Below are 12,710 nucleotides of genomic sequence, written 5' to 3' on the forward strand. Positions count from 1 at the left end.
CCTACGCTCCTCCTTTACTACTCTGTGCTGCGGGTATCTAGGGCCGGTCAGCCAGGGATAATGGATTCCATTGCAGGACATACCCAGCAATAGAGTTATCCCTTCTTAAGCCATGGCCTATCTACTCACATTTCCCACTTCTAATCAAGAAACCTATCGGTATCTGGTCTGTATGCAGAAATAGTTCTTTGTTTGAAAGCCAGAGTATCCCGAGTACATCGCTAAGACAGGGGTTAATGACGGCTTGGAGCTTTCGAGTAACAATAGTAGTAATTTTTCATGTACTGCTCCCGTATAGCAATACAGAGAAGAAATTAAATTCAAATAACTGCGAGTTGATATTCAGATAAAACAGCGAAAGTGGGTGCGTTGAGTAATATGAGTTCGATGCTACCATTAGCAAAAACAAGGTTACTAAGGTGGACAAGTTGATCGACGCCTTCAACCCTTTGCTCATTAATGCAGGTAGGAAGTATGTAGTGGATGAGCCAGAATCAGAACTTTGGTTTCGTTGGTATTTACCTTTAGTCCAATTCTGCCTGCCTCTTTCTTCGAAACTAGAGTCATTTGGCAAAAGTGTATGACTCGGTAATGATAGCAAGGAGGTGTCATGAGCATTGATGGGGTGTTTGAAGAAATACATGGCTTATTTCAGCTCGTCCTCGTCTTCTAGCGAAGGCAGCATAAATAACGCCACTAATGGTTAGAAGAAATAATATTGGTGGCAGAATGCAACCCTATGGGACTCTGCTTCGGACTTCGAATTCCATTGAAATTTTACTTCGATGCAGCCTGACATTTTATGCCATCATGTGTTGCTTTGATAACAGCTATTATTTTCTTAAAAATACCGCAGAGCGCTTCAGATGTGTTCTCTCTTGACATCGTCGAAAGCCTTCTTGAAATTTCAAGCAGTGACTTAAACGCTGCACATTGTTCCACAATCATCCAGAGGGTGACGATCCAGAGCAAAATCAGCCTGTTCTCTGCCGATCAAGCTTTCGAGATATTTTTTGATACGTCCCGGGATTAATTTAGCTATTAATTTTGCGATGGCAGTGAGCACCCAGGTGCCCTCCAATTGTAACACTCAACAAGGGTGCTGTTCTTTGGAATTCTAACAATAATCTTCTTTTTCCACTCTCTGGGAAAGACTTCAGATTCCAAGGATTTACGGATGAAAGTAGCAAGTCTGCAGAAATACTAGGAGCTGCGAAGAATTACTGACCCCCAGTAACTAGCCATTTCATCCTCAAGGAGTGGAACTTTACCGGATGTTATATGATTGAGAACCGCTTTGATGTGCTGCTTCCGCCTGCTAAGTTCTCGTTGATGAGGAATTTAGTGTTAACGTTTTTGACGGGATTATCGGAAGACTTGCAATCACCTGGAAGAAATGCGGTGTATAGGGTACTGGAATCATTAGTATTCGTTGCGCTTCTGCTTCACTCACCAGTGCAATTATAAAGTCCCTTTTATTATTGGGCGTGGCCGATAACATGAGTTGCATCAGAGTAAAGATCACTTTCTAGTCCGACGATTATAAAGAAAGGTAGTTCCTTCACTGTCGAAGGACAGCCGGAATGCAAATCGCTTTGATCCCGGGGGTTGAGGTTCTTCATTCCTGGGAGTAGAACGTAATAGGTTAACGAAAGCAAGCAACAATCAAATGATAGTCTAGCTGGAAGCCGTTGCTAACACTTGTACATATAGAAGACAATTCTTAATTGTACTCCTGGTTGCGATGTGGTCAATCTGGTTTGATGTCCGCTGAAACCCAACTGACTTTATGGTATGGTTGCCACTAACGTCGCGGTGGGAGCTACAAAAAACCACAAACCTTTCTCCATTGTCATTCCATTCCTCGAGACCGTGTTTCCCCATCATATATTAGAGGTTACCTTGGCATTCAGATTATAATATCACCTTCATGACCCCTCCCTTCGACCGCATTGAGCTGTTCTTAGAAAGGTTCTTTCTCTCAGCTTAAGTACAATAGTTCAGTGCCGCTAGCAGTAGAGAAGTGTTCCCGAGAGTCTATGCTTAACCGCTTTGACCCCAGAATGTCCAGTCTGCGCCGCTAGAATTTTCGCTGAAGTTGAAGCAAGTAAGCATTTTGGGGTGTCTGGATACCATCGTCGAAGATTATTTGCATATGGTAGGACCAATCATAAACCGTAAATGGCCGTAGGCTAAAGATCAGTCCGTCTCTAAGCCAGGGTTGCCTAAAGTAGAGATAACTTTGAGTGAATTCGCAATTCCTTACTTGCTCCTTGCTAGCGAGCCACAATCTCAAAGTATTAGTGAGGTGTACTCCACCCCCTTCCGGCGACGCTTATTTGTTACATGGCTATTCATACTATGATGGCTCTTCTCTCCTCCTTTCTCAAATAGGTTAGGGACTGTCTATGTTTGGCACAAAAAAATGTTGTAAAAATGCAGTTTGTTTGCCCGAATGAGTACTTGAAAACGAGGATCCAATGAGATAATCCATGCATTGACTTTGGCTTTGAAGCTTTAGTGCAGTATATGAAGTGTGGAATGGTGTGTTTTCAGGAAATGATGAACAATGTTATTTGCTTTTTTAGAAGCGGTATGTTTTGTTACAGGATGTCGTTGTGGTTGGCAGTTTTTGTCAGTGGCGTGGATATTGATTGGAGTTCTCTCTACATATTCGGGCCAGTTCTATGTATACTGACTAGGTAATTAGGGAGATGGTTGGTGGAGCTGTTTCAAGAATTGTGTTGTCGAAATTAAGAAGGAGTACTGCGGAAAGTGTCTACTTTTAAATAACCTGCGTCAGGGTAGTGAAAAAGAAGGTTTTTTTTGTATAGTGAATATTCCGAGTGGTGTCCTCCGCGTTTGCTGAAGTTGAGGTTGCTTTGTCGAACGGCATCTACAGAACTAATTGGTACGGTATGGTTAGGTACGGTACTCGGTATGGTTAGGATATCAGGGACTGGTTGCTGCGCTGTCAGTTGGTACTTCTAAAATCAGATACCAGTAACGGCGGATCCTGCAGCTAAGGATTACGGCAGCTTAGTCAGTGATACCAAAAATACGAGGGGGATCCAAATAAAAACGATGTGAAAACTTGTTCAAAACAAATTTGAAGTAGCGTTGTTAGTCAGGCACACACACTCTCCTTGGCGGGTTCATTGCCTTCAAATCGTGCCACTATGAACGATTGTTTCATGGGGTAAAGGAATAATATTTATAAGGAGACAAATCTGGAGAATAGGGGGGGTATCGAGGGTTTTCCAGCACATCAATCGATTTGCCCCTTGTCGTCAAACCTGGAGTGTTGGCCTGACTTAATCATGGGGAATGCTGATTTTTCTAGTGGCCATACCTCGTATTTTTAAGGCAGGCCTAGAACGGATACCGGTTGTTTCGCCGTTGATGATGATGATGATACCTCGTATTTTGTTTGGGTAGGTGGCTTTTTTTGACTCAATCAATTGCCAATAGTATGTCGCATTCACCACGCGTCAATCATAAAGAAAATGACTGGGCAGACTTCATTCTTTCTTCGCCAATCTTTCCATTTTTAATGCCAAAGTGTAATATATACAGAAGTATCATCACATGTGCCAATGCATCTCAAAAAATGTTCTCTTTCTTGTTGGAATCGATTCAGAAGTCTCTCACAGATTTCCAACCCAACCTGTTTTTAATTTTCTGTTAACAATCTCGAAACTCAATGAGCACTAACTTTTTCGAAGCCAAGCAGATCACTGATAATGGCATGAGGATTCATGCTAGGGCCTATGATGTGTGCGGATGAGCTTCTTCAATTCATTCGCGAGTCCGGGACCATTTAGTGTGTAGATGTACTATACTAACTACGACTAAACAGAGCGGAGTATATAATATAGCTGGTTACTTCTCCTTACCACTCCCACTGTCCATTTCAAAACTGCTTGCTGAGTACACTAATGACATGACCGTTTAGATTTGAATTCTAGTTTCGGGTTTGGTGTTACTGAAGTGGAAGCTATGAAGGAGGGTAGTTGGTTGGTCAGCAGTGCGATAATATGCACACAAGATTTCTATAGAGGCAGAATTGTTGGGCTCGAAAGAGTGATTGGGACAGTAGGTAAATAAGACGTCTAGGAACATAGGGGTCATGTTAAGAAAGGGTGCGCAGAAAAAGTTGATATTAGGGAATGAGGGCATGTTATCCAGGACGGATCAAAGCGTAGTTTGCTGCTATAACTTAAACTAGCCGCCCAATTTCGAGCGGTTCAGCTTCTTGGTTTACTTCTCCTTGGCTGTGACGAATGGTTTGATGCCTCATGCCTTCCGGTCTTCGTCGATCTCCTGCAGAGTAAATGTGGTCTAGGTCATGAATTGTCAGGGACGTAATCTTTTTCGAGCGAAGAGCCAATTCCGAGAATTGGTGGATTTGAGGGCATAACGAAGGTAATTAGAAGAAGCTCGCATGCATTTGATAAATACACGAAAACAATTAAATTTGAGGGATTCTCCAGAACAAATATCGATAACGATTGCTTATTATTTCCAATATTAGTTAACAAACCTAAAAGGTTTTTTATGCTGTTACATTTAATACAATTTTCCCATTCCAATTTTTTAGGCTACCTCGAATCCAAACGATTGATTTTCCCCCGATTCTTCTTTGTATCTGATCCTGTGTTGCTGGAAATATTGGGTCAATCTTCTGATCCAACAACGATTCAACCACACCTGCTAAGTGTTTTTGACGCTGTGGCTACCGTAAGTTTAAAGTAAAAATTAAAAATTTGAGTCGAAAGTTAACAATACTCTTAAATTCCATTAGGTTGATTTTGAATCGAAAACGAATGATCATATTTTGGCAATGAATTCAGCCAACGGAGAGAAAGTAACAATGAAATTATTACAATCCTTTGGTGAATTTATTAAGTTTTATAATAATTCAAGGTGAATCTGGACAATGGCGTCTATTGCACGGGTGGTGTTGAATTATGGCTTGGAGCACTTTTGAAAGAAATGCAGGATAGCGTCCGTACAGTTCTTGCGCAGATTGCTACATCCTTATCGGATCCCGAATTTAATTTTGTTTTAGAGTTTCCAACTTTCTGTGGCCAAGTAAGAAAACTTAGCTTTTATAGTAAAGTGGACTCCTGAGGATCACTAGTTCTTATTTACTCATAGGCTGGACTTATCGGTGTTCAGATACTTTGGACGAAAGATGCCGAATATGCTCTTCGTAAGAGTCGAACCGATAAAACCATAATGAAGAAAACAAATGCGAAATTTTTAAATTTACTGAATAGTTTCATTGAGCTGACTGTGAAGGATCTGACAAAATTGGATCGCATTCGTTTTGAGACTATGGTTACAATTCACGTGCATCAAAGGTAAGTGCTTTCAATGTAAGCTGATTTGTAATCTAACGCGGGTGGTATTAAAGGGATATTTTTGATGATCTGTGTCGGTTGAAAATAAAATCAGTCACTGATTTTGAATGGCAAAAACAGGCCAGATTTTACTACAAGGAAGAGAATGATGATATAATTGTTGGAATAACTGATGTTGATTTTCTTTACCAAAATGAATACTTGGGTGTGACAGAGCGATTGGCCATCACACCGTTAACTGATAGATGTTATATTACGTTGGCACAAGCTATAGGTACGTATCTACGGTCAATCAACATTTAAAATGAAAAATAAACGATAAATCCATTGTTGCGAATTCTATTTTTAGGAATGAGTATGGGAGGTGCTCCAGCAGGTCCAGCAGGAACTGGGAAAACTGAAACCACAAAAGACATGGGTAGAGCTTTAGGAAAATTAGTGGTGGTATTCAACTGTTCCGATCAGATGGATTTCAGAGGATTGGGGCGAATCTATAAAGGACTTGCCCAGTCAGGATCTTGGGGTTGCTTTGACGAATTTAATCGAATCGAACTACCTGTGTTATCTGTGGCTGCACAACAAATCTAGTAAGCCAAAAACCTTTATTTATATTTTAATTCATAACTACTATCTTGTACTTCCTTAGCATCGTACTAACAGCTAGGAAGGAGAAGAAAACACATTTCATTTTCAGTGATGGAGACGTAGTTTCCTTGAATCCGGAGTTTGGTCTCTTCATCACTATGAATCCGGGTTACGCAGGACGACAAGAACTTCCTGAGAATTTGAAAATTATGTTCCGTTCTGTAGCTATGATGGTACCTGATCGACAAATTATCATTAGGGTGAAATTGGCCAGTTGTGGATTCAAACAAAATGTTGTACTATCCAGAAAATTCTTTACATTATATAAACTATGTGAAGAGCAGCTCTCAAAACAAGTTCACTACGATTTCGGATTAAGAAATATCCTTTCGGTACTTAGAACTTTGGGTGCCCAGAAACGTGCTAATCCTTCTGACACTGAAGAAACGATTGTCATGCGAGTTTTGAGAGACATGAATGTTTCCAAATTGATTGATGAAGATGAGCCGCTGTTCTTATCCCTTATTGAAGATATGTTCCCAGGTATCAAATTAACTCATGCCACATACAAACAACTGCAAGCAGCAATACAAACAACTGTTGAAGATTTCAAATACGTTAATAGTCCCGAATGGAATTTAAAAGTTGTGCAATTATATGAGACATCTTTAGTAAGACACGGGTTGATGACTATGGGACCAACAGGATCAGGAAAGACAAGCTGCATTCATACGCTTCTGAGAAGCTTTACGGAAATGGGATTAGTTCACAAGGAGATGAGAATGAATCCAAAAGTGAGTACTTTTTCAGATTTTAAAATAGATTACATGTGAACACGGTCAGGCAAATTGCGTTAGCCTGTTTTTTATAGCGCTATGAATACTCCGTGAGATGGTTGGAACTATGAAGCGTTCCACAGAGTTTCAATGGTTCAATGGTTAGGTGTTTATTCCTTTCTCTAGTTATGTGCGATTTATTATTATACATTATTCTCCAACAACAAAGTAATTTCAGTTGGTAGGAATCTACTTTAGTTACGTCTCTGTTCTGGGATCCAACAAAATTAAGAGGTGATGTCTCTGGGGAATATGATTTCCTCGACCCTTGAAAGTTTCAGATTCGTATTTCTGGAGGTGTTGTACATTGGTAGTAAATTCGCTAATGTAGTTCAGATGCCTGATCTCCCTACCAAAGCAAGTTGCTTTGAAATTGAAAGCAAAAATCGAGTCGTCTTGATTATTGCAGTTTTTATATTAGTGACTGGAAGTAAACTAATGCACAATAGATATCTACAAGTTCCCTGTTGTACGTAATATAATTCTTCCGCATGTCGACGGGAACTTTTAAGAAAAATGCAGGAAGTTGGGGGATTAAACCAAAATGTTTTTGGAGAACGGTTTCATCCTATAATTTGCTGTAATCGAAAGCGATTCATTCATTCCTACCAGGATATAGTGGAACTATGCTTCCATTTTGCAATTATTGACAAGACCATGTTTTTGGAATGCTGCTGATCTTAGCCATAGATATGTACCTATGGAGATAAGCGTAGAGGACCTTTTTTGTTGCATCTGTATATGAAAGGTCGCTAGGACTCTTTACAATAAAAATTGAGAAGGCGATGTCCGGAAAAGGATCTATCTTGGGCGCATTTATAGACTTCGAATGTGCTTCCAATTATGCCTCATTTGCGGCAATTTGTGAGGCAGGAAGACAGCATGAAATTGATTTGCTGATAATCAGTTGCATCATTCATATTCTGGAGTGCAAAAAGATCCACATATTGTTTGGAGAGGAGTCTGTTGAGGCAGCATGTTTTTTGGAGGGTAAAAGGATTTTCTACAACCATTTGCAGAAGATCTAGTCGTAATAATTATCGGCAAGTCTCTGAACATAGTATGTGAGCGCATGAACGAAACTTTGCAGCTAATCCACAGTTGCTACCTCAGACAGACTTAAGGTGAGCGCTAGGAAGACTGGGTTAGCTATGTTCACTAGGAAGGTTACGTGAAGCAGCTACACACTACCCACATTATCAGGGGCGGAAATTCAGCGGATACATCCAGTATTTGGGAGTAAATCTCAACTCAAACTTTACGTGGAAGTACCATATCCAGGAACAATATCAAAAATCTTGCAGATTTCACCACAAAAGATTGATTATCGTCTGGTGGCCTTGACTGAACTTTTCTAAGAACAGGAAGCTGTTGCCGAACATTGAAAGGCTCGGTTGCCTAAACATTAGTGAAGCAGTGAGTGTTATGTTGATCGCGGCACGCGAAGCTACCCTAAATCTACCCCCATTCATTTGCTGCAGCTAAAGATAGATATATGGTTGATGTGGAAAAGCGACTAATTATACGGTCATGCATCCATCTAGAAACTCCTTGGCAAACATCTGGTGCCGTTGATGTCCACCGATCATATGGTTTCCAGATTTGTCTTTTAAAACACTACTCCGGCGTGGGGGTGTTTTCGGAAAATTCGATTATGGAACTGGCTTGACCTCTCGGAAAAATGGCGACAATATATCAGGCGCAGATATATGCGATTTTATTGGGGACAGAATAATGTTTGCGGCGAAAACGGCAGGGTCGTACCATTCAAATCTATTTTGACAGTCGGGCAATGTTATCAGCAGTTGCTGCTGAAACCTGGCTAACTGAACAAAACATTTCTGATGTAGATGCCAACCATTTGAATACCGTTGAAATTTAGGAGACTGACAAACTGGCTCGCCAAGGTCATCTAGCATCTAGCTATCCACCGTCGAGTCTACTATGAAGGGTGAAATCGCAAGGATTTACCCAGCCAAATGGAGAAATTTTAATCCGAGCTAGCAAACGAAAATCTTTGTGAAAGAGTTTTTAGTGGGACAGTGATCCTTAAACTATCGCTAAATTAGGACGGTAGTCTAGGCTATATGCGGCGTGTGAGAAGGAAGAGGAGACAGCTGTCTGGCCTCCTTAGATCTCGGATGAAGATACCTTTCTACAGTTTTCTTCAACTAAAAATATGTGCACTTATGTCTCTGGAAGATGTTCTCAGATTCGTAAAAGCTTGCGTGCGCCTCAGGCGGAAAGCCATTGAATAGGTGTTTTAGGGGGCAGTACAATAGGTCGAATCAAAAGTCCGAGTTCTTGGAGTTGAAGCTCCCCCCACTAAACTAAACTAATTAACCGTTGACAATTGTGTAATATCTTCGAGATGGGGATAATCGGAAAGGGTCTGCACCTTACAACGTTAGTCTGTAGTCTGAAAAAAAATATTTCTCAGGCTGTTTTCGTATTTCAAGTCAGGTCTCGAAAGTTTGACTCTATAACGCGTTGGAAGGTTTAGGATGCGTTACTTGGACGAAACACATCCTGGTCAATTCGAATAGTAATTTTCTAATTTTGAGTGCATTTGTCGAGGTTGCGAGTATCTAGGAGTTCAAGTTTGCTGAATACTCTTTTGTTCATTACATTCAAATCTGTTAAGTTGGGGACGTCGTGTCGGGTATTTTGTGCGTATTTAATTCAAGGTAATCTCTGTAAGGTCGGGTCATACCTTGTTCCAACACTTGTTTAAATTCCTGCTTGGATGCCTTGGATGTAACCGGTTGTCCAGGTCGGGCAGTTGTCCGATCTAATTTTTGGTCTTTGACATCCGTCGATACATGAGTACTCGAAAATTTATTGTATTAGGATCCTTTCGAATTTGCTATTTTCAGGTAGTGTGAGCATTTTAGGGACTTTTATGTCGCTTACATCTTTGAGGCCTACCAGGTGGCCATTAGCATTTTCTGGTGCTTATGCCGTTGATGAAAATGATGAGCTTCATTTCCAAACTTTTGATGGTGATAATAAACTCTGCCATAAAATGTTGGTCGAGATCTCTCGCGTGTTTTTCGTCCTTCGTCATTTGAATTTAGGCCCGAAGGGAAAAAATTGGTATCGACTGGTAACTTGGCAATAATATCTGGGTTCACTGGATTCGTTGTAATTAGTACGAACGTTCCCGGGAGTGAGTGGAGCTAAAATCGAACGTGAGAGGTGACTTGCCACTAGCATCTCCATCAGTGTTTGCATCTGGCGATAGTCCTGTGAAGGTTCTATAGAAGCCATCGGATACTTCTTCATTCTGGATTAGTCTAAATCTATCATTCAAAAGTGTGAAATGAAAGGAGCTGGACTTTGAGTCACTACTGGTTTTTGAACCATATGCCTATATGAGTCTTTGGCAATGATAAGATTTCGTTGCAAGAAACTCGATGCTCGTATATCGGATATACCTCGTCCTTTTACTTCCCCACGAGTTCATTCTTCAAGAGTTAGAAGTTATTTTTCGTCGAATAGTTGGATTTAAAGGTTTGACTTGCATTATTAACTGACATAAATTGTTGTGATTGCCATCCGCTAGTAAGAAATTAATGATATACAAGTGCTGCAGGAATAAATTTGTAATTAAAATTTCAGGCCATTACAGCCCCGCAAATGTTTGGAAGATTGGATGTTGCAACTAACGACTGGACAGACGGTATTTTCTCCACCTTGTGGCGAAGATCACTCAAGATCAAGAAAACTGAGTATTGTTGGTTAGTTCTTGATGGACCAGTTGACGCTGTATGGATTGAAAATTTAAATTCTGTCCTGGACGATAATAAAACATTGACATTGGCCAACGGGGATCGCATTAAAATGACTGACAATTGTAAATTAGTTTTCGAACCTGATAACGTGGATAATGCATCTCCTGCTACGGTTAGCCGAGTGGGAATGGTTTTCATGAGTTCATCCGTTTTGAACTGGAAAACACTGTTAGAGGGTAAGTCTATTCTTACTATCTACTAAGCACATGGATAAATGTGGATATTAATCTTGCCTGTAATCTAGCATGGTTGAAGCAAAGAGCAAACGATTCACCTCAGTTCAGGAGTTTCTTTGAACGTCTTTACGGTGATGCATACGAGTTCCTCCGAACCAAATTAATAGCAAAGATGTCGATTTTGGAAGCTTTGTATATGAGACAATGTCTTTGCACACTGGATGGTCTGTTAACTCCAGGAGGTTTGTGTTTTAACTAATTTATATTTCAAATCAAATCAAACATAATTTGAATATATTGCCATGACCTTCTTTTGAATTCCAGTAACTTATTCTGAACGACATTTAGAAAGACTATTCCTTTTCACTCTCATGTGGACTCTTGGTGCTGTGTTGGAATTGGATCAACGACAATTACTTGAGGAATTCTTACTGAAACATCCATCAAAAATGAGTAAATATAGATAATGAAGTTTTAGTTGATATAAGAAGTTAATTGCACAATATCCAACAAAGGTTGGCCGAAAAAACAAAAAACCGAATCAATTTTCGAATATCTTGTAAGCGAGAAAGGCGTTTGGGTACATTGGGATACTCAAGTGGAGGATTATGTATATCCGCCAGATTATATTCCAGAATATGCTTCGATTTTGGTTCCAAATGTTGATAATGTTCGAACAGCATTCCTCATGAATAACATTGCGAAGCAAGGTAAAGCTGTGTTGTTGATTGGTGAACAGGGTACGGCGAAGACAGTCATGATTAAAGGTTATATGTTGACTTATGATCCAGAGGAGCATCTGTCGAAAAGCTTTAATTTTTCGTCTGCAACAACACCCAACATGTACCAGGTAAGTCATTTATTGAGCAGTGGTAATAGGAGTATTAGACAAACAATTCATTAATACATGTATGTATCTCTGAAAAAGAGAATATTTCTTAGAGTTTAAGGTCCATATGTGTTGTAAAGTCCTAACCAAGTGGTGTGTTCTACATTCAGTGATGAATGTACGTATTAATCCATTGATTAGATTTAGCGCTCCAGCAGCAAGTAAAGGGGAAGGTAAAATAAAAGTAGTAGCCTATTATTAACTAGTAATTTTCGTCATTCGTCCCATTGAAATGCGCTATCTTTTAATTTTAATTTAATTTAATTTTTTTTTTACCCCGGGAATCGAACTATAGTTGTCACTACTGTTCTCCTTCAATGCCGTAACAGTATAGTTTGAACCCTAACCTTTTGGATGTATTATCTCGGTTGGCTTCGACAAATTAGGTAATGATTTTCTATCCACATTGACAGAGTTCCATCTTTTTCTTCTTTAGCCTTTGTCTCGTTCAGAAACGGGGGCGGCTTGTCTTGATTGGTTACACCATTTTGCTCAGTATTGGGCCTGATCTGAATGGAGTCGCAAAGCTTTCAAATCACCATCCAGCGTTTCAAGCCATCGTTGCTTCAGCCGGCATTTTGGTCGTTTCTCAACTTCAGTGATCAGACCAAGGGCAAGTAAGTTCTCGTAAGCACGAATTATATGTCCCTATTATCGAAGACGCCTCTCTCGCAATTTTTTCACAATCGGTACAACCCCATATCGATGCGGATATCCATATTTCAAATGTGATCATGGCGTTTTACGCCACTTATCTAACGCAACATTTTCCTCTCCATTACTGTGAGGCGTCTTTTATAGTCGACCAGCACTCAGATCCATGGAGGATGACAGGGTGGCTACGAAAAATGTGCCCGTGAAATACCCTATTAAATACATGATTTGGTGGTCAATAATAACATAGACGTTTTGGCAATCGGCTTGCCCAGTGGCCCATTGCAATCGACTCCCCATCTAACGAAATATTGCAGATTTGTTTTTTAGCACAGAGTTTTCATTAGTGGGTGTGATGTTATCTGTTACAACTCGAGTACAATAGCTTCAAAAATTTGACGTCTGATGAC

The 12,710-nt window shown here is 40.1% G+C and overlaps 1 protein-coding gene across 1 annotated transcript in view; it reads left to right on the plus strand.

The window, feature by feature from the left end:
• LOC119646987 (dynein heavy chain 8, axonemal) overlaps window positions 1-12,710 on the plus strand; it is a 61,113-nt gene that overhangs the window by 26,617 nt on the left and 21,786 nt on the right. Inside the window, exons 16-26 of the mRNA XM_038047703.1 lie at window positions 4,601-4,740; window positions 4,805-4,867; window positions 4,927-5,094; window positions 5,161-5,366; window positions 5,420-5,640; window positions 5,716-5,953; window positions 6,013-6,745; window positions 10,409-10,757; window positions 10,826-10,999; window positions 11,082-11,210; window positions 11,273-11,607. Coding sequence (XP_037903631.1) covers window positions 4,601-4,740; window positions 4,805-4,867; window positions 4,927-5,094; window positions 5,161-5,366; window positions 5,420-5,640; window positions 5,716-5,953; window positions 6,013-6,745; window positions 10,409-10,757; window positions 10,826-10,999; window positions 11,082-11,210; window positions 11,273-11,607 — 2,756 coding nt within the window. The remainder of the gene's footprint in view (window positions 1-4,600; window positions 4,741-4,804; window positions 4,868-4,926; window positions 5,095-5,160; window positions 5,367-5,419; window positions 5,641-5,715; window positions 5,954-6,012; window positions 6,746-10,408; window positions 10,758-10,825; window positions 11,000-11,081; window positions 11,211-11,272; window positions 11,608-12,710) is intronic.

Source organism: Hermetia illucens, chromosome 1, assembly GCF_905115235.1.
Source record: "Hermetia illucens chromosome 1, iHerIll2.2.curated.20191125, whole genome shotgun sequence".
In the NCBI taxonomy this organism is placed as follows: Eukaryota; Metazoa; Arthropoda; class Insecta; order Diptera; family Stratiomyidae; genus Hermetia; species Hermetia illucens.